Source organism: Larimichthys crocea, chromosome XVI, assembly GCF_000972845.2.
Source record: "Larimichthys crocea isolate SSNF chromosome XVI, L_crocea_2.0, whole genome shotgun sequence".
Taxonomy (NCBI): Eukaryota; Metazoa; Chordata; class Actinopteri; family Sciaenidae; genus Larimichthys; species Larimichthys crocea.
The window spans coordinates 16,074,105-16,096,630 of record NC_040026.1 but is presented as its reverse complement, the minus strand read 5'-3'; the positions used below and the strand labels follow the sequence as shown (position 1 = coordinate 16,096,630).

At 39.8% G+C, this 22,526-nt stretch overlaps 2 protein-coding genes across 4 annotated transcripts in view; one reads left to right on the top strand and one right to left on the bottom strand.

The window, feature by feature from the left end:
* The window catches only part of LOC104926997 (poly(ADP-ribose) glycohydrolase), a 21,109-nt gene extending 5,579 nt beyond the window's left edge, over positions 1–15,530 (bottom strand). Inside the window, exons 1-12 of one of the 3 annotated variants that reach the window (XM_027289140.1) lie at positions 15,445–15,530; positions 13,859–13,947; positions 13,017–13,780; positions 12,396–12,518; positions 11,827–11,913; positions 11,504–11,578; positions 8,143–8,235; positions 7,027–7,181; positions 4,915–4,994; positions 4,754–4,814; positions 4,474–4,549; positions 3,150–3,297 (exon numbers count right to left, since the gene is read on the bottom strand). In XM_027289140.1, the coding sequence (XP_027144941.1) occupies positions 3,150–3,297; positions 4,474–4,549; positions 4,754–4,814; positions 4,915–4,994; positions 7,027–7,181; positions 8,143–8,235; positions 11,504–11,578; positions 11,827–11,913; positions 12,396–12,518; positions 13,017–13,780; positions 13,859–13,947; positions 15,445–15,530 (1,837 nt within the window). Of the gene's footprint in view, positions 1–3,149; positions 3,298–4,473; positions 4,550–4,753; positions 4,815–4,914; positions 4,995–7,026; positions 7,182–8,142; positions 8,236–11,503; positions 11,579–11,826; positions 11,914–12,395; positions 12,519–13,016; positions 13,781–13,858; positions 13,948–14,040; positions 14,618–15,444 lie in introns of those variants that run through there. The other 2 variants (XM_027289141.1, XM_010741015.3) reach the window with 2 other exon arrangements.
* On the top strand, positions 15,524–22,526 carry adam9b (ADAM metallopeptidase domain 9b). The gene is made up of 22 exons (XM_010740899.3): positions 15,524–15,643; positions 15,978–16,078; positions 16,165–16,241; positions 16,330–16,408; positions 16,490–16,566; positions 16,750–16,942; positions 17,062–17,124; positions 17,230–17,301; positions 17,420–17,589; positions 17,693–17,783; positions 18,306–18,436; positions 18,594–18,765; positions 19,085–19,174; positions 19,294–19,483; positions 19,630–19,741; positions 19,913–20,093; positions 20,244–20,330; positions 20,487–20,592; positions 20,986–21,118; positions 21,246–21,339; positions 21,473–21,510; positions 21,628–22,526. Exons 1-22 carry the CDS (start codon positions 15,577–15,579, stop codon positions 21,749–21,751), a joined length of 2,448 nt encoding a protein of 815 aa, XP_010739201.3. The 5' UTR covers positions 15,524–15,576; the 3' UTR covers positions 21,752–22,526.

Sequence of the window (22,526 nt, the reverse complement as noted above, 5' to 3'; positions counted from 1 at the left end):
CCTGCGAACTAAATGAACATATACATATTGTATCTACACAGAGAGCTCTTATGACTCTAGCGCAATTTATGGACAAAAAAAAAAAAGGTGACGGTTGTCCAACAATGGCTACAGGTTCACAAGAATTCTGGACATGGACATGGACCATGTTGAGTCTGGCAATCCTTGTGGGTACGTTAGAAATGTTCAGCTGACAGCTTTAAAGCTTGACTAACACATTACAGCAGCCAAGTGGCGAACTGATCTTGCCCCGTTTATTTGGAGAACCTCTGATGAGATGCAGAGTTGGCAAAAAGAACACTACATTAAATCATAGTTTATGGTGCAATAAACTTGCTGAGTAGCAACAGAAAGTGTTTTAGTAACAACAAAATATCATGAGATGTTTTAATATTCTAAAATCAGTTATAGAAATGTAAAGCATGTTAGGCTCACTCCAAGTTACATACGCTATAAAACTAAATGGCTTTGTGTTATCTATGCACACACCTGACCTTCACTGGTCCACCAAAAATATCTCTATAGTCAACCATATTTGCCTTTCAAAGGACCAACCTTCATAAACAATATGAATTGATTAGATTTTTTTTATGCAAACCTTTTGTCATTCAAAAATGATTAGCAGTGTGAAGCAAAAGAATCTTGGCCAGGGGAAGATGTGTCTGGTTATTAGAAATTATTTCTAAATAACAAATAGGTTGCATAAAAATGAGAAGGTCTAATTCACAATGTTCCTGAAGGTTGTTCCATTCATGTGTAAATACATCAAAACAAAGTGTCTCATATTCGTGGTGGACCTGAGAGTGTAAAAAGGTCAGAGGTGCATCTCATTGCCACGCTGAGGCAAAAGTGGAAAATCAGGGTATTGAATGTGAACATTTGAAGATAAGTTCATAAATCTAGTTGTATAAAATAACATTAAATGTAAAGCCACCACTGGTTTCTCTCTCTAAAGACTGTATTCAAGCATGCATAACCACCATTCACACTACTATAAGAAAACTAATTTTGTGCAGTCAAGAAAAATGTCCATCCTTCCCCTGCTTGCATGAAGCTTGTACTGTAATTTATAGTAAGTGCTGCCACCAGTGAATCACATGACTTCTCCTTGATACTGTTTATACTTCTGGCCACCCCAGTGGCAGCCAGATATCTAGCAATCAAGGCAAATTCAATTAGGCCTGGGCACTTTTGCAAATTTCAGTGCAGAGGTAAGATCCATTAGCTTCCTTACTGTATGCCAAAACGTATCACTGGGGAATGTGATTTACCACATGTCCGCAACGCAGCTAAGGCTTGGACTTTTACAACGGAGGGACGAGAGATACGGGCCGGGTTTAATATAGATGATGGAATGGGAGAGTCCATTAGCGGAGCAGGTCTTGGGCAGGTCTTCCAGCTATAATTAATTCTGGGTCCCTGTAATAAAGTTAAGTGGCGTAAGTGGAAGCAAGGGATAGATGGCAGGCAAGAAATCTGAAGGTGACTCCGCCAAAGAGAAAAGACCTGATGCAGCGGTATGATTGCTGATCAGGAGGGCGGAGGCTCTGTTGCCTCACTTCCTGTTCTCATTTAACCCCCTTGTTATGCAACGTTAGAGCAGTTTATCTATCTATGGATGGCATTTTAAATGTATTATTACTTGTTTACACAGCCAATAAATACAGAGCAATGTTAGGTGGTGATTGTAAGTCTAATAATCACTTTTTCAACTCCTTCACTCAGCAATTAGAAGCAAATATTTTTTGATAATTGCTAACTTGTCATTTGCCGTCCCTGTGTCTGGAAAAAAACATTTATGAGAGCAGTAAATAGGAATACTATAAGCTTTAAATCCAAAACAATGAGCTGAAAATTTCCCCACACTGGGGAAATTCACTTCTCACAGCAGCTCGTATACACAAGATATGTAGGAAATTACTCATAAATAAGAAATATATATTAAAAAAGTGATGAAGTCATGGTGGAATTAAAGAGTCTGACAGCTGCTGGAATGAAGGAACTGCGGTAGAGCTCCTTCTTACATGGTGGGAGTAGCAGTCTGGTGCTGAAGGAGATCCACAGTCTCATGCAGGAGGTGAGAGGAGTTCATGATGGATGTCAGCTTTGCTAACATCCTCCTCTCCCCCACTTCCTCTAGGGGTAGTCCAGGACAGAGCTAGCCTTCTTCAAGTCTAGGGGCAGTCCAGGACAGAGCTGCCCCTCTTAACCAGTTTGTTGAGTCTTTTCCTGTCTCTCTCCGTGCTTCCCCCTCCTCAGCAGACAACTGGTAAGTCAAGTGTATTCTTACAGCCCTAAATCACTTGTCTGATGTCTTTCCTACTTTATTTTGCCTGACAGATGAGATTACAAGGCAAAAAGCTGATTGTTGCTTTTGCACACATCTCTTTCATATTTTATTTAGTTATTTAATACATGACAGCTTTAGCATGTATTCGGAGATGGTATATTTATGAGGGGATCAGTCAATCTATTTAAATAGAAGCAGCCATGATTTTGAGTAACCCAGCTGTCAAATCCACACATTAGTGTTTTAAATTATTTTTACTGTTGCAGAGCGGTGACAGGATTTGTGTCGGCGTCCTTCATGTTACATAACATTCGTTTTCTAACCTCCTCATTAATCAAGCAGCTACAGGCTAGACAAACAGTAACAGACAGATGAAAAAAGAAGACGAACAAACACAGAGGAGCCATCAGCCTCCTGCTGAGACTCCTTAAGCCTTGCTCTTGTTACTGGCCTGTCCCAACCTTGTTTGTTGCAACCACTCAATACTGAAGTCAGTGGGAATTACTCAACAGAAAGACCCAACAGAGCAATCAGGGCAGCCCAATCCCCAACTCCCCTTTGCAGCCAATCAAAAGAAAACATGTCACAAGGACGGATAAAGAAAACAGGGCAATTGCCACAAACATCCTTTAGCCTCTTGCTGAGCCAGGATGGGGTAAATTGGAGGTGTGCAACATGCATCCCATGCTGTGTGAGACTAGAAACACCCATTATGTTTCTTCTATCAAATTATAAGTCAAGCACGAGAAAAGTGAATCTGGGGCATCGTCGATCTGATCTGGCTCAACAGACTAAATGACAAATGTCTGAATAGTTTGATTTCTTGTTAAACAAGTGGTGGATGTTTTTGATCACTGACCTGTGATGATCAGACATTCATTATGATCCAAGGCTTCGGTGAAGAGGCGAGAAACAATAAGCTCTGGGTTGATCAGAAAACGGATTTCCTCTTGAACAAGACCGGCACTGGTGACTCCTCCTCCTACATACTGATTGGCAAAATCCACCTGCAAATCAAAACAGATGCATGACAGTGAAGGCAACACTATGGAACATCCAGACCCTTGCAGAATTTATTTTATTGTTTATTCACATGCACATGTTTTTTACAGCAAGTACAAGAAGTCAAACACCTCATGAAAGGGTCTCGGCCCTTTCACTTTTATTTGTGACAGAATCCCTGACAAGCTTATTGGGAAGGAGGCCTCAGGTGCTGGCATTACTCAGACATCTGTCCCCCCCATGCCAGAATGAGCTCTCTAGAGGAGCAGCACTTAGGTTTGCTGCTGCCAGAAGCAACTATCAAAACAAGCGAGCAGTCCTAGTAGCAGTCCAAAGCAAACATCTCCCTCCAGTCATAACAAGCTGCTAAATTGACTGCTGACTGATGGCTGCGATATCGTCTGCTGCTTGTGTTCTTTTCAATTTGAGGGCAGATTTATGGGTGACACTGATTTAGTTGTTTATTTTGGTCTGTTTGTGATTCAAAGGAAAACACATGTGTCACAACTCATTGTTTTAGTCAGGAAGCAGCCATGTGAAACATATAATCCAAATTCAGGACTGACAGTTGTTGCTCATTGGCCTGTAGACAGTCCAGACCAACCCTGTCACAACCCAAAGGCAGAAGCTGCAAAGGGGGCGAACAGCGGACTCCCCAAACTGGTCACTCAACTCTGGGACAGTGAGCCAGCCTCCGAAGTCTGTTTTGACAGGCTGTCAGCCCCCAACCAACCCCACCCCCACCCCAAGCACAGCGTCCATCAATCCGGGCCGCAGCGTGCCCCGGAGCTGGTCATGTGTGCACGTCAACTGTCAGCTTGTGGCAAGTGGAAGCAAACAAAAGGTGAAAGGCAGAGCGGGCCATCCTGACAGTGTACAGGAAGCATGGCCGACACAGAGAGCAGAGGAGGCTCAGAGGCCTCGACCCCAGTCCCAGCACACACTCCCCGCGACGTAACGCAGGCTCCCTCAAAGGCCTTTTCAGCAGTAGTAAGCATTCTGGGTGAAAGACTCCAGAATGTGGCAGCTCAGTGATTGACTACAACAGAGGGAACCAAGCACAAAGAGGAGCATCTCTCAAACTAAGAACTCCTCCGAGCAAAAGAATAAGGTAAAGTCTCTCTAAATCACAATGTTATGTTGCCTTTCCACAAGAGAACTTCTCCTCCTCTGCATTTTACCTGTAGCATTCCATAACCATCATCCTCAATGGTCCCTTCACAAGTAATGTGCAGCTTCGTGAGCGGAGTCTGCGAGCTGAAACACAAAGAATGAATTGTTTTTCAGTTACTACAGTTGAGATGATGGATCTTTGCTTGCTTCCAAACGGTCTGATGGTTTTAGCAAACTGCGAGGATTTGTAACAGAAATAACTGACATACTACAACTACAACTTATACCACTAGTAATAATAATAATAAGAAGAACAGTAATAACATTTACAATTACAGTATACTGCACCTTTTCCAATTCAGAGGTTTATCCAATCTTTTTCGTGTGAATGTTACAAGTCCAGTGGGAGCTGAAAAGCAAAGATGTATGAAGTGTCAATATTTAAATCTTACTTTACCTCAACAACAGAGAATTGCCACAACATTTGGAAATGAAATCTGAACACCTACTTTCCTCTGTGAAACTTTTGAAATAGCACATCAGGGTTTTCAGCTTCTCAATCTTCCTTGAAGAGGACCCCTCAAACAGCCTGATGGCAAGAAGAGATTATGAATTTAAATCAGTTCTTATTGTTCTTGACATATTACTTTTTTCTAAAAATGAAAGGCATAGATGGCATCACAGCTAACCAATGATTAAGTCACTGCAGCCAAGACCAGGAAGAATGACACTGTATAACCAGCACCATGAAGACACAAGACCTCCAGTCTGGCCATGTGAGTTCAGTCATGCTTTTAACTTTTGATATGAATTAGTTCATCTCGCACTCAGATTCCCTTTCAGTCACTAGCCGATTATGTAGGAGTTCCTTGTTACAACAATGGAGTTGCCCCAGGCTCGCCATCACACAGTCACACTCGTGCCACTTCACAGCACTCACAGAAACAGAACAGAGAGGGGAAACAGGGCCCCCTCCTTGAGGATGCATTAAGAAACCCTGTGTCCCTTTTAAGCAACAGAGTCCTGAGGAGGCAAAAAGGTCAATCCGCCTGAAAAATAACACACAAAGCTGCTGGTAGAGAGGTGCGGTGGGCAGGTTTGAAGGCACTTTCAGCATTAAGCTTGCCGTCTCCCACTCAAGCAACCTCTATAAAGAACCCCACAGCCTGCCTCATATGCCATTATGAAGAGAAAGAAATTTAATGCGAGTGAAATGAAATAATGACAAAAGCTTGATGCACTGAGAGCCCTTCAGGGGCCGGGAAACTCATTCATCGTAGTCAACTCCTGTATTCATTCCTATTTTTTTTGTCAGTGTGGCCTCCAGTAACAATCGTGTGCTTTGCAGCCCTAAGGGCAAATGTCTTGGACTGAAGGTAGCCAATAGTGAGAGCTGGCTTTTAGTAACAGATTGCAAAATGGTCTTTGGGGAACAAAGAATTAATTCAGAATTATATAACATCAATACACCCCCCCACAGATGTACTGAAAGCTATGATGTAACTCTGGAAAGGAGTATAAGAGAATACAGTATGTGTAACAGCTGGGTTTTTGCATCATTCTCCAAAAAAACAGGGAAATCCAGCCCGGAAACTAAGTTAAAAGAACTTCACAGTAAAAAAAATACATAGAAACCGCTGAAGAATCTTTTGAATGACAGCCTTAATAATCTGTTTTATCTATGCAATTGTCTGTATTGAGATAAAAGACCATCTCAAGATAAAAAAGCTTTGTTTGTTTTTATTTTCTCCACCTATTCGTGTGAGACAAAAATGTTTGGATCCCGCAGGTCTTTATTCAAATTAATAAAGTAGAAATAAGTAAGTGACAAAAACACACATTTCTCAAACTATACTGGTGATTCAGGACCATTTTTAGCAGCAGCCTATAAAGATGACTCTGGCTTTCCTTTCAAACCGCAACAAAACCTTTACGTGAATGAAATACTGATGCGATTGAACTCTGTTACAACCTTCTGCAAAACAGCCAATGGCCTTCCCCGTTGTCAAAAGCAGTCATCTGAGTCAATGTTAATCTAATTCCTTGTTCCATTTAGGTAATTACACTGTGATGCCAACAGAGATGGGGACATGACTGAGCAGTGATCTGCAGACTGATTTTTGCATTGCGCCACCCGGACAATCTCCACAGTGAACGCTTGCAGGGATTAAAACAAGACCCCCCTGCCCTCTTCTTTGTCATAATCGTATTTATTTATTATTATGGTAAAACTGACAAGTGCCAGAGAAAGATAAGAACGTCTAACAAATAGTATTGTATAGTTCTAGTCAGTAGAGGAAGATAAAGGAAATGTCCTCTACTTTAAAATGTGATTACACAATGGAAAATCCCAAAACAGTGAATGAGAGGCTCGGTATCAACTTAAAATCTAAAATGTCTTCAAATAAGTCAGACTGACAACCGTCTCAGGTCGATATACTACTGTTTGCTCATGTGTAATGCAATCTACACACAATGTAAATGTTGTTTACTTTAACACCCAGCCAGAAGATGACACTATTAGTGAGGAAAGCATATACAGTAGTGCCCCCTCATGGAAAGTTGTCACAGCAGCATCATTAACAGGCTGATTGTGAAAGTTTAAACATCCCTACATTTACCTGAAGAAGTTGATGTCTGGGTAGTTGTAGTACTCGGTCTTTCTGGAGTTGCGTCGGGGGAAGGTGCAGAAGAAGGCGTTAGCGAGCAGACATGCCACCTGCTCCTGAGACATGGTGATGGAGTGGTTCATGCCGCTCTTGAGGAGGGGGATCGGCTAGAGGAGGAACAGAGGTACAGCTGAGGAAGGTCAAAGTAATTTGTTGTGTCATTTTGCCAAACGGGACATTGAAGTATGTTGCATAAATGTACTAATTTGGCACCACTCTGTGCTTGTTGAATCAGCCATCATAATTACAATCAACATCCATATTTGCTCACAAGAGATCCATACTCCTAATAAAAGCTATGGGTTTATAAATAAACAGTGCATCTGTATAAGCAATGCTGGAATGACTATGGGAAGAGCTTGTTGCATTCTGTCTATAGACCAATAAGTAAAATTACTTTGTTTGTTACAAGTGGCATAGACACAACATTTTGGAATAACAGGAATAAACACTTTCAAGTTCTCCATTATGCAACTCATTCAATTCATTTTTTAAAGCAATTTAACATTTTTTGATTGATTGATTTTAGATATTAGAAAATAACCAATTATATTAAAAAAAAGAAAAGAATCAGGCATCAACTCTTACACTGCAACACACAACACAACTTTCTATGTTACTTGTGTTTAGACTGATGCATTTTAATAGCCTACAACACTTACATTAAATGCTGTGTTGAGGACAAATCTCTTTGCTTGAGTAATGTTTTTACTTGTGTGAGCCACTTTGAGTGTTAAATTAATCAAACACATTTAACATTTAACACAGATGTAAAACTGAAATTAGATGATTGGCTGCTGGATCAAATGAGCACACTTTTCAACAAGACCTTTACACAAAACACACACTGCTCTTCATCATCCACACGCCCGAAGAACCATGTGACCAAAAAGAACTATAAAACCTTGGAGAAATGACCATCAATAGCTACGTGCCTTGACCTCACCGTTTTTACAACCATTTCACAAGATTATTTGTCATGTCGTGACCTTTGGGATCAACTTGCTGTGGTGATCTACTATGCCAAAAAAAAAAAGTGAGTCAGTGTCTGTTAGTGATGTCTGTTACCTTGGTGCAGAGCTCAGATGCTCTCAGTGCTAATTGCACCATGTCTGGCAGCAGGGAGTCAAACAGATGTTCAGCTGAATCAGGCTCCAAGACCTTGGAGAGAGCAAGAGATCTGTTCATGTTTGTTGTTTTGCCACAAAACTCAGCTGTGACATTATTAGCTGCTTGTGATGATTAGTTTGAGACAGAGGGATAACATTAACAACTCTGATCCATGTCAAAATGTTGAGGCTTTATGTACAATTTTAAAGAAAACAAATATTAATTTGTGCATGCAGACGTAAAACAGCTAGTATTGGACATTTTAAAAGGATTGTGAAAGATTTTGCTTCATGTGATTAAATACACACACACAGGCTTTCGCTGGACGCCTCGTCTATAATAATATCACAAGAGCCAAATATTAAAGTAGTATACCAATCATCCATGACTTCACAACACCGCCTAAGTGCTCGAACATATATTTGACAATATACACAACCCCTATTTACACCCATATTGGCTACAAAATGTCAGAATGATCAATCACGGAGCAATTTCATCAAGGTTGCACGACCATGCCAGCTGATTAAACAGTCTTCCTGGGAGAGATGCAAATGACCAAGCATTTGAAATAGAAAGGACAGTGTGTTCCCAGGACAAGGAGCCTTGACTGGTGATTTAGGCTAGGACATTTATATTATGGCAAAGGAAGCCTGACTAAACACTGTCATAAGTAATGACCTGGTTGACATCATAAACTGCTCCTATGGGCGTAATAAATGAAGGCAGTTGACAGGGTGAGGCGGTGGATATAGCTGAGGTAGTATAAGCCGAGCCCTTTAAATCAGCAGAAGACAGTGCATCAAATCAACCGAACTTAACTCTCTGTATGACTTGATACAGATCTGTACATCACCCCAAACTGACAAAGTAATCAAGCAAGCTGCGGCGATGTGTGGGCAGTGAGAAACCAGAGCACCCATGCAGATTTAACACAACACCTCGCACCCCTGTTCCGATTCCCCACAGGTCTGAGCAATAAAACAATCTGTTTGACTGCGTCTGTGGACGCGTGGCCGTGTAAAAATAAAACACTTGGGCGCTCATAACCGTAAATACAACACTGGCTGGGCTGGAGAAAGAAAAATGAACAAAACTGATGCTGTCCGTCAACAGCTTTTCAGTTATTCCTAAGGTGTATGTGCTGAGATGAATATTCAATGAAGATGCCTGGCCCGTCACTCTATGCCATTCATGTCTACTTTTCTCTGACACTCAAAATCATCCTGCTACAGTCTCCAATCCTGCATCTCAGGGGAAAAGTCAGTAAGTGAAAAATGGGGTATATTATATTCCCATTCCCCATTTTACTTATGTACTGCACTAGAAACAAATCAAACGTGAAACATCCTCTGTGATTGGTTGTTAAATCAAATGTGTTTAACACCAACACTATATTATGTGGGCTATATGATCTAGTTTCTATCAATATATTTCAGATACTGTACTGTAATCTAACTGCTACTGCCCCTTCAGCATATTAGACTATTAAAATATAGATTCATTACTCAGCCGAGCTGTGAATAAATTCTGGAAGGAAGAGAAGCAATAAACAGTTTTCATTAAAAGGAACTGCGTGTGTCAACTTTGCTTTAATACAGAGCATAAATAAAGCATGTATCTTTGGTGAACTACAGCCACATATGTGACTCTAAAATGTTGCCTGCATACATAAAACACAATTTCACAATTTTACAGTCAAATATGCAAGATTTTAATTTTTTTACTGACCAATCAACCATCACTGATACCAACATACCATCTTCACTTCACTCAACTAAACAGTGAATGGTTAAATGTTAATTTAATGATAGTGAACATTGAAGTTTGCCATTCCAGTAGGATCTGAGCTGCGACAACAAAGCTTAGCTTTTGGCTGAAGCCGCTCAACATGTTCAGATTTTATCTAATAAAATTCCCATTCTGAATCGATGATTTATGACATACAAACGGCACACAATTGATTTAACAATATATGGCTGGAGTAAAGCATTCTCTGGCATGTTATGTCAGCCATTTTTGACAAGTTACTAAACGTGACCTTTCGGCAAAAGATTAAATTATTTCTCTAGACTTCCACGTTGCATCTGAACAGCTGCAACACTCTCCTGAGTGAAATCCATTACTGTTCTTGTGCAAAATGACAGAAACACATTTGGCATGCTGGCATTCAAGAGAAAAAAAAACATTACATGTATCTTTTTTTCCTTCGATGTGAGATATCTTAAAAACATATAGCTGATGTATTCTAGGTGATGCCAGGCAGCAGAGAATGGATGAGTGCTCCTGTACTACAAGGGAAATAAAGCCTATTATCTATTATCTGTTTCAGGTTCTCTTTTATCAAACACTCACAACGCGGCCCATCACTCCAAATGGAATATTCCCATCCCTTTCATCAGCCAGACAGTAGTACAGCCCTCCCTGATTCTTTACACAGGATGACGCAAAGCGCATCAACACAACAGATGATGGATGGCCTCCAAACGAGACTGGAGAAGACAACCAATGAACTAAGAGTGCTCTGGCCATCATGATGCAACTCTGGCCTATTTTACCCTTGGCCTGTAAAGGAGATGACTTAACTGTTGGCAGTAAAATATACAAGTAATCGCATAAATAACGTCCTAAAATACACATTTATAATCTGAGGCCAGATGTCTAGACAGCCTTGTAACAATAAAGAACAAACCTTTTCACAAAGCCTATTAAAATTTTATTCCCGACCTTAGCAAAGTGTTTACTTTAAAAAGTATTTTGGACTCTCAATCACTCGACATGACAGGCTCATTATACTGTATGGAATCAAAACCGGGTTTTCAAGGAGTTGAGAAACAAAACACGAGGAAGACAGCTGTATAATTGGGTTGTCTAATTTTTGCATATGGGTGGTATATTAGGCCTATCTTGATAGTGATTGCCACTTAAATCCTCGTTATATCAAGCTAAATCTAATCTGAGGTCAAACGAGACATCTGTATCAGTGTATCTTCCACAAACTGAAGGTAATATCATCATTAACTAACGAGCCATCTGTACTTTCTTTGACCCAAGCTCTGTGAGAAGCACCAGCGCTGGTTTACGATGCCTTCTGTTGGGCAATCAAGTGTCATGATTGGACAGTCAATGTTTCATTAGTCTACAGCTAATCCTTTAACATTTCCAACATGCGTGTCCATCTGTGTTTACATGTCTGCATGCCAGAATTCATTCAACAGTGGAAAAAAAAGGTAATTTAGGGAAGGACGCACATTTTATTCACTTCTTTTGGGTTTACTGATAAAAGTCAGTAATCAAAGTAAGTATGTATATTGTTTACCTTAGTGCAGTACAAATTCAATGCGGTGAAGTCCCACTTCTTGGCGTTTGAGGCATTGTATTTCAATATTGCATTCTGTAACAAACAAATAATTATATAAAATAAAATTGAAGAGGGCAAAATTAATTTGAATTGTCATTTTTAAAATCAGAAATTCTTTATATGTGTATTAAAAACAACAAAATTCTGAGACCGTGTCCATCTGAGTTTCTGGACTCATGGCGCCATCTTATGGCATTTTCTGGTAACAACAACTGTAGTGCACTTCATGAAATGAAATACATCAGCTCTTGCCAATATAAGGAAACAGATTTGTAACTTGCCTTCAACTCAGACTGACTTGTAAACTCCTTGTTTAAAGTTTCCGTTATCAACTGCCACCGACTCTTATTCTGGCGTTCTCGGGTTTCCTGTGGAAGTCAACATTTTGTTAGATCTCTGCAGGGTGAATTCAGTTTCCTTTTCACATGCAAAGAGAATAAAGCGCTGCCTTGTTGCATTGCAATTTTAGCAGTTATTTTATTTAATTAGTATTGTGCCTTATGTTTTCCACACCATCATTTGCCACTCATTGTGTTTCAGTCATGCGCCTGCAGATTTGAGACATGAGAAGCGAATGTCAATAGCTGCGGATGGATATGCACCATAACTTATTAAAACAATTGATATTTAAACAATTATTAATGTCAATGGTATCGGTAATTTGAACCTAATATGTCTTCAGTCAGGCATATAATGTGATTTCACTGTTTACAGGACTCATATTGAACCACCGGTATTGAATCTGTACAATTAGCAGCAGTTTAAAACATATTTTAATGTCATTTATATCTTTATAATATAATACATGACTACAATTTTTCAGTATACTGACGGGTCTATAAACTGTTACCTCATCTTCTACAGGAAACAGGTTCCAACTGGAGCAGGGCATCTTGACATGGACATCATCCCAAGTATCCCTAAACTTAGCAGGATGTGGAACAGGAACTTTTCCATTCTGAAGAAGGTCTGTCTGTCAAAGGGAGTGGATACAAATAGACTGGCATTAGTACATGTGATAACTGTGTGCAAAAATAATACTCCAATTGACAATGAAATCTAGTTAAACAATAATAATCACATTAAAATTCATGTTTGTTTAAGATATGGAGTGATAAAGAAAACATTCTTGAGTTAAACATTAAGTCTTCATCAGAAATCGGAAGATGTAAACGTAAAGATTTAATAATAAACCATTGAAATGGCATGTAAAGACTATGTGCTGACCTTTAAAGCTACACAAACATTGAAAGTGACTCATGGTGGCTTAGGGTGCAGTACAGCGGCAACAAATATTAGATCAGGCCACAGTGTATGAGAGTGATGCAACAGTTTGTAGTGTAACTTTTACATTTCCAAATACATTACAAAGATAATGGGTTAAACAATTAAGTTATTATTTTTAATTAGTTATATTTTTAAACCATCGGATGTGCTGTGAATAATATACAAAAGAAAGAATTGCTCCAACCCTTATCATCACAGTGTGCTGGCCAGGAACATCCTTAAGCGGAGGAAGCGGCCTGCCACATTCAGGCATTCTCTTTAACTCGCTGATTGGCGTCCCCAGCCACTTAACATCAGGATCGACAGCAGTAGACATAGTTTCTATATCGGCATCTCGTTTCTCCGGAAACTTTTCTGGCTTGCCCCGTCTCACAGGTAAACCTGGTGATGACGTCCCCGAGAAGAAGTCAGTTATTTTGGTATTGTGTTTGACAGATTCCTCTGAGTTGGCTGGGCGTGTTTCCGTTTCTTGTTCTTCTTGTTCACTATGACTGTGGGGGTGTGTCTGCATGACCCCATGACCTGAAGCATCCTTGAGGGAAGGTGACGCCGGGCTGTCCTCATTCAGGTCTTGCGGTGTCAAGGGTTGGGTATCTTCATCAGAGTCAGAGATAGTATGTTTTTCTGTGTTTTTGCAGTCCGGAGACTGCACTGAGGTGCTTTGCAAACCATCATCATCATCATTGCTCATTTCCACGTCGTCTTGTGCTTGGAACGCTTCAGCTGCACTTGATTTTTGTGAGGGCTTCACCAGCCATTGTTCAAGGGTATTTCTGAACTTCTGTCGCTGTTTAGGGCCGATTCTTTGATGGCAACCTTTCGTCTTTACACCTCTCAAACCATCCGTCCCGACCTTTGGCCGCATATCCATCTTCGCCTTTGTGTTGTTTGGCCTCCTTTCTTGATCTACTGTCTCATTGTCTCTGCTCTGAATGCACAAAGATGGGACTAAAGAGTGGAAAAATAAGTTTACAGACAGGGATCTTGTAAAAATGAAGGCAATTAACTAAATGTTATCTGTATTACCTTTGAGGGAAGATGAATGGGACGTAGTGGCACTTGTTTCAACCCTGAGTCTCTTTGCTAAAGGTTCAAAGTCTGTCAGCGCAGTCATTCTGCACAAAGACAAGCAACACATGCCCTTATTAACTTGAAATATTAAGCAGCTTAAACATGAAGAAATAAAAAAACACTACATGCATACTCACAATACAACTTGAGCTGACACCACCAGTGAGGTGTTTCTATTTGGCTTTGTCCAGACTAGTCCTCCTTTCTTCAGTAGCAGGTGAGCAAATCTTAAAATGTGGTGTGTAGCCATACATGACACAATCTATTGCAACAAAGCCATGATTATCCGCGTTGCTAAGCAACGTTACCCAACTAATAAGCGTTAGCTGAGGCGGAAAAAGTCTTGTTTTGTATTTTAATATTATCCAGACCTTTCGCTTAGGTCGTGAGCAGTTTGCTGTCCGACAAAACAAACAACAACTTGACAGACCGTCTAGAAACAAAACAAAACAACCAGCCAACTAAATGGCGTACATGCTAACGAGAGTTGTCAAAACAATAGCCCGGTTTGAGCAGGTCCGGTGTTAAAGTGACAGCTTTAAGTTAGAAATACTTTGGTACCTTTGTTTGTTCCTGTGTAATGTTAAAACACACAATGTTTTTTTTGTTTTTACTGTAATAATTTAACAAGTAACCGCTCCTGAACGCCAAAACACTTCCGCGTGCAAATGACGTAGCAACTCCTAAAACCATCGCGAGACATCTTGGACGCTGTGATGGGAAGTTCGAGTCTTTTTACTGAATCGGATCACTTACTCTCGGGCGGTAAATTGAACGAATCTTTTTTTTATTTTTTGAGTCATTTCGTTAATTGGGGCTGTTCTTTTTTTCTCCTCCCCTGCCCTCATACTATGTCCCTTCTTTTTTCTTCACCTATGGCTACCACAGCCTGTCCTGTCTACCCCCACCTTGTTATATTATATGTATTATATGTATGGACAAACTGGTGTTGCAGTCTTGTTGTATTGTACTTGTGCTGCTACAATGACAAATAAAGCCTTCATCCAATCCGATTTCATTCATTCACTAGTGCAGTGTCGTAGACCTCTTGTGTCTTGTGGGCGATGTAAAACGTGACAAATGAACGAAAGACCGATCTGTATGAACGAACCGCTTAAAAATGAACGAATCACTCACTGAGACTACTCATTACTCCCGAGTCGTATAAAAGATTAGTTCAAATTGAACGATACGTTCACAACGACACACCACTATTCTTGACGTGTATATAAAAATAAATATTTTTGGCGATGTGTGTGTGTTAGTTATGCAGATATTCTGGTTCAGGCACAATCCAACCAAATTCTAAATTTTATCATAGGCTCACCTAAATTTTCATATAAACGCTGATGAAGAAGGAGAAATGGAAGAAACTCCCACATTCGAGACCATTAAATAGCAGTAAAGCAATCATGTTAAAGCGTCAGTTACACCCATAAATTATAATAACGTATAACTGTCTGAGGGATCCTTCCACAAATATTTACTGTTTTGTCAGTCCACCTTTGTACTGTCTTGTTTTCTTAAGCCCCGTTGCTCACCTGTAGTTAGCCACACCCACCATGACGCACCTGTCCAACCAAAGTGAAGCGGAGCCACCAACCCTGGATTGATGAATAGCGAGCATACCATAGGCTTAATGGGGACATAATCGGGACACTTGAACGAGGATCATGGTCAGAAAATACATCTTATTCGCTGTTTTTTTGCTGTTTGACGTCTCTGGAGGTGACAGCGAAGGTGAGACACAGCTGATTGGGTTACCTATTGTGTAGTCTGTCGAAAAAAGGAGCTAGTTTTTCTAATATATGTTCGCCAACAACGATTATTGGACATTTTGAGAGAGGGATCGCCGTGAAGCTCGCATCGTACATGTGGTCTTAGTTTGTTTTCTTGCTTTAAAGGGAGTTTAAGAATACAGTAACATCGAAGAAAAATGCCTAAATATGTCTCAATTAATTTTCCTTTCTTGTGCATGTTGAAATTTGTGTGTTACAAAAAGATACAGCAGCGATTAACTCCAGAATACCTTGTGAATATTTACACTTTCTCTGTTTACTCACCTTTCTTCCAGACAATTTCAATGGGTTTGCATTAAAACTCCCCAAGTACTCCATTGTAAATCCTCAGGCGATTCACAGATGGACAAGGAGCATCAACAATCAGTCAAAACAGGTAAGTAACAACCCTTTTATATTAAAACTGATATTTTAATATGACATATAACATTGAGAGCGCGTTTTTGTTTTTACCCAATTCAGAAATCTGAAGAGGACATGATAACTTATGCGCTCAACATAGACAACAGAAAGCACTTCCTTCATCTACAAAAGAACAAGTATGCATCGAGTTACCTACTATATAATAAGTCCTTTTTAATGATTCAGATTTATTATTCCGTGTATTTTTTGTTCTCTTTTTGTCAGGGACTTTTTACACCCAAACTTTGTTCAGTATTCACATGACGCCACTGGTAACCACAAATCGACATATCCAAAACAGCATGTAAGTTGACACACACATTTTGGTCAGTTGGCCTGTGTTGAACATCGGCCCTTGAAACTGGTTTTACTTTACTCTTCTCAGGTGCATTGCTATTACCATGGAGAGGTGGAGGGATATGAGAATTCAGTGGTAGTGCTCAGCACATGCTCTGGCCTCAGGTTTGAACATCTCTCTCTTTTTTTTGTTCCTTCATCTCAGACATATTATATCCCACTTATTATAGGAAGTGTTTATTAGAATATGTGTACCTTTGTCAGTAATGTGACGCTGTGGCAGTGTCATACCCCGGCTTTGGCACATACTTCTTTAAAGGTGTATTGTTATGCACTACTTCCCTGTAGGGGTGTGATCCTTCTTGAAAATGAAACTTATGGACTTGAGCCTGTGCCACGGTCTACAACCAACGAGCACCTTCTGTACCTCCTGAAGGACCTTCAGTCCGACCACGTCACCTGTGGGGTCGTCGGTGAGGCTGCTTCAACGCAAAAACATGAACCCTTTGAGCCTAGACAATCGCTGACTTCTCTGCTCCGGGTTAGGATGATCATCATGTTCACATGAATTTATATTTATAATGTGAACAGACTATAAAATTGACAGTGGATGTTTTTCTAAATGACTTCTTCCTTTTTTAATGTTTGTTGTTTCAACAGAGAAAGCGGAACTTACCTCAAACCAGTTATGTGGAGTTGGTGCTGGTTGTAGATAATCTCAGGGTGAGTGTGTTTATCTGTTCATGGTATATACAGACTAGATGCAAACAGAACACTTCAGCTTTAAGATAGTTAGTTATGGATGTGCTATCTTATTTTATTTTACAGTATAATTTTAAGAAACAAAATGAGACAGCGGTACGAGATGAAATGGTGGAGATGGCTAATCTACTGGATGGGGTGAGATTTTAAATTGTTTGTAGTAGAAAAGATGCTCAATTCATTCTAATGTCGATTTTGAGCTAATGCTTTGCTATGCTTTATAATTGTCTCCTCTCATTTTTTTGTTCAATTCCAGTATTACAAGCAGCTGAATATCCGCATTGTGCTGGTGGGCCTGGAGATTTTTAAGGATGTTAATCCCTTTAGCGTGGACGGCTCTGCAGGAGATGTGTTGGGGAGGTTTGTTAAGTGGAGGAAGGCTTCTTTGTTACCAAGGATCAGGCATGACATTGGTCAGCTCATTGTGTAAGTAACTTGCCAGTTATTTGATTCCATTAGACTGTATTGCTTGACACAAGCCACATAGAATCAAATCTTTGACTTATCTCTCGGTGCACTTGTTTCTCAGCGGTCGGCCTAATCCATACGACGGAGGTGTATTAGGCATGGCATTTGTGGGCACGGTCTGCTCTGTAGCAACCTCTGGAGGAATCAACGTGGTTAGTTCAACTCCCTTTTAACTTCTAACACCAGCTGACACTGTTGTACTTTGGCAGCATGAGCTTTTGTGCAGAAACTGACACCGCCTGCATTATTCATGGGGCACTCTATAAGTGCAGCTCATTCTCCCAGGATCTGAATAACCCAGTAGTCAAACAGGTTAGACTTGTACACAGCTTATTAAGCACCATGACTGGCAACTTTGTTTTGGTCACTGGATTCCTTACATCCTTTCGCAGTGTGATACAGTGTTTTAGTATCCTTTTTAAAAGTCACACTGGAAAGAAAGCAAACTTGTTTTTTTTTCAAGTAACTGTAACATAGGTTAGTTTGAAAATGTAAGTTTGAAACAAAAGTTATTTATTTATAATAGTAAACTTAAATATAAAGAAAAATACAGATTGTATTTATTTTTGATAATAATAATGGTGAATAACTTTATTTTACAATTTATAGTCATATATTTAAGTATATAAACTAACAGAATGTTAGGACTGAATGTACGAAATGTGTTTTCACAGTTAAGTGACGATAGCCTGGCTTATGTCTCCACTGTGGTGGCCCATGAGATGGGCCATAACATGGGCATGCATCATGACGATACACGCTGCAAATGTGATGGAGGAAGCTGCATCATGGCAGCCACGGCTGGGTAACGCATCTTCCACAAAATACCTTTTGAAATGAAAATGTTAAAATCCTACGTAGTCTACACAGACTGTCCTTTGTTCTATGGTCAATCGTTTAGTAACATGAGGTCTGTCAAAATGGCTATTTTTATTAATGGGTTTTATCCTGTCCATCTGTAGTGGCTCTACCACTTTCAGCAAGTGCAGTGGAGAAGACTTTGAGGCCCTGATCATCCGTGGAGGAGGTGTATGTCTGAAAAACCAGCCTTCTCCGTCAGATGTGATTGGTACTGCTCAGTGTGGCAATGGCCGGATGGACGAAGGAGAGCAGTGCGACTGTGGCACACCAGAGGTAGAGTACTGCCTGTCAGATAAAGTAATGCAAAAAGAGGAAATTACAGAACTGAATATTTAATATTGTCATGTATTGGAGAAGTAATACAATTGTCATTTACATTTAGTTTAAAAAAAATGTTTGTGATACTGTGCAAACCAGTTTGAAAACAGACATTTGTAAATAAACGATAAATAATAAGAATGATAATTAAGATAGTTAAAAGACACGTTACAACATCATAGGTCTAAGAATAAAATATTCCTGCAGTGTTAAATTCTAATTGTAATTATCTTTCATATTAGTGTGAGTTTATATCTGTTTCTATTTTATACAGGAATGTAACAATAAATGCTGTGACGCTGCCACCTGCACATTTACATCAGGGTCCGCCTGTGCACAGGGGGACTGTTGCGACAACTGTCAGGTCAGCATAACGTTGGACTTGAGACCAGAATTATGGAGCTTATGACTGCACTGAATCAAGGCAATACATTTCACTTAGCATCACGTAGTATGTTGTACGTGGTTGCTTTTTTATTTTAGATCAGAGTTGCTGGAACGCCATGCCGAAATTCTGTCAACATCTGTGATCTTCCTGAATACTGTAATGGTAAAACCGCTTCCTGTCCCGAAGACTTCTATATCATGGACGGCCTACCCTGTCAGGACGCATACTGCTATGAGGGCAGATGCCAGACATATGATTTCCAGTGTAAACAGCTCTTTGCACCAGGTACTATCTGTTTGTGTAACTATGAATAATCCATTAAATAATACATCAGCCCAAAGCCTATCAGGAGGCAGTGGTCACCTGGCACTCGGCTATTAATTCTGTTGTCATTAATATGTTATCTCGGATATGATGTCTCTCTTGAGCAGATCCAGCAACAAAGGCAGACAACATATGTTTCGAGTATGCAAATACTAGGGGAAACTTATTTGGAAACTGTGGTATCACCAGCAGTGGAGGCCATATCAAATGTAGTGTAGCGTAAGTACTGTGTTTTTTTAATCATTGAATGATATGAACTGCAGCAGGATTAAAACTCATCTCTCTAAATCATCAAAGAACCTTAATTATTTTAAATAAAATGATATGATGTAACTTCATTTTGTCAGTTTCTGTGGGAACTGACTGTGTTCTCTTGAACCCGCACTGTAGAGACTCCATGTGTGGAAAGGTGCAGTGTACTAACGTGGACCTCAGCACCATCCCTTCTGGTGCTCATGTCAGTATTCAAATGGTTCAAGGATCGACCTGTATTAATGCAGACTTCAACCTTGGCACAGATGTGCTAGATCCTGCCTACGTTAACCCCGGCAGCCCTTGTGATAAAGGAAAGGTAAGCAGTTATTTTTAAGAAGAGAAGGAATGTAAAAGGAACTAATGTGACTTGTTCTGGGACACTGCTGTCATTGTTAAAATGGAAATGATTACACCGAATGACTCATTTTTATTTACTCAATAAGTTAACTAGAGTCCTCTCTCCCAGACCTGCCTGGACTTTAAATGTGTGAATGCCTCTGCTCTGCTGCCTGACTTGGACTGCGATGCCCAGACAACCTGCAATAACCGTGGAGTAAGACGGCTTCTTGTGAATATGAAAATTTCATTGTCCCACAAGTCTTCAGTTTCACCAGAAGACACAATACACAAGTCTACAGTATCACTTTCTTCAATCAGTTACCAGGCAATAATGACAAGTCTGACTTAGCTGTTATATTTTTTCTCTTAGGCATGTAATGACCAAGGGCACTGCCACTGTGACAACGGTTGGGCCCCACCTAACTGTGACAAGTCAGGGCGAGGTGGCAGCATAGACAGTGGCCCTGCTCAGATAGGTATGTTTAAGTTGATTTTACACACAGAAAGTCAACTTCCAGCCACACCCATAAGCACTAATTTGACAGCATATGGAAATCAGCATTCGTTCTTTAAATGCATCACTACTGTAGATACGATAATGTAATACAAGATGGTGGTGGTCTATAACAGTCCGGTATCAAGGCTTCATATTACTCATATATTAATCATTCTGTCGTCTGTTGGCATGACTTCAATGGCAGTGGTTCCTTATTACATCTGTTGCCGCAGAAAGTAGATATGAATGTGTTTTGGTCTTATATCAGTAAATCACTTGTAGGTAATCAACTGGGAATCTTGTTGACTGTTTGGAGTTATATATAAATATACTGTATTGTCTCCTATTCACGCATGACCTTTTTTTACCTCAGACTACTCCCTCAGGAACGGCCTGTTGATCTTCTTCCTCCTGGTGGTTCCTCTTCTGGTCCTTCTCATTCTGGCACTGCTCTACATCTTCAGGAGAGATACCCTGGACTCATGTCTAAAGCGCAGCCGTCTCAAGTAAACATCATGTTAAAAGTCTACTGATGGATATTTTAAACTCTGCAGTTATAGTGTTTCTTATTTTGCATATTTTGATGAAGACATTATTTTTCAAGTTCTGTTTTGTTTGTTTTTGCTTTCGCAGGTCACGTCATACTCAAAATGTAAATAACCAGTCAAACAACAATGTTCAGACGAGCGTGACAACCCTGCCTCCAGCACAGCCTCCCCCTGAGAGGGTAAATGTTTTTGTTTTTCTTAATAATAATAATCATCACTGTTTTTTTAGTAGGGAAAACTTTTTTATTACCTGTAAATGCAGTCACACGAGGGAAGAGGTAAATAAATCTTTTTTTTTTTTTTTTCCCTCAGCCTGCATATCCGCCTGCTACCTCAGTTCCAATTTCTGGGTATGAACCTATTTAACTTGATTTCAAATAATACATATTGCCTCCAGACACACACATGTGGAAACTGAAGCACAATCAAACCCATATATCTTGTTAAACTGCATTTGCATCTGTCAGTTTTAGGTATGGAGAACTGGATTATTGGAATACAGAACCGATCACTGCCCCTGCACAACCACTAGCTCCCAGGCAGGGCCCCGGAGTGCCCAAACCAATCGCGCCCAAGCAGCCACCAAATTGATCCTCTTCTACTAAATATTTTCAACTGTATTGTGAATGGGGTTTACTGCAGTACAACACTGTGTAAAGAGAGTATTTCAAAACACTGTGATAATAGTACACTCACTGTCACTTGTTGCCAGCAACTTTTTAAGGTCAACTGTAATAACGTGGTGATGGACGAGGCTGGTAGATGTGTAAATATTTATTGCAATATGTGTTTTATTAGACTCATTGGTAATATATTTTTTAAAAATACCAAATCTTTTGTATTTTATGCTATTATGTATAACTACTGGGAATATTTTGTGAATTTTGATTTCTTGAATTGTAATAAAAACATGCATTAGACATTTGATTTCAGGGTTTTTTTTTTTTTTTTTTTAATTGTGAGAGCGAGTTTATTGGAACGCTCCTGTACTATCAGTGTTCGCTGTAATTTGTGTCACTCTTGTAATGTCAGAAATGCAAGGAAATGTTTTTGCTTTGTCACTGTTGTTCAACAATCAAGAATCATGGAAGTTTTCACAGTTTAGACACGTCTGTGTGTGTCTCTGCTCTCCCTAAATAAATAATAAATTACATAATACATTAATTACTTCATTAATGAATTATGGCGGTTAACCATTCATGAGGTCACAAACCTCCTAGATGTAACAGTCTCTAAACTGATGTTTTCATGACCTTATGTGTCTTATAAATATATACTATTTCTTTAACCATCAGTCTAGTACATCACTATGGGGCATGAGCAACAAATTGCCTCTTTTAAACAACAATAAAAACATTTTCCCAAA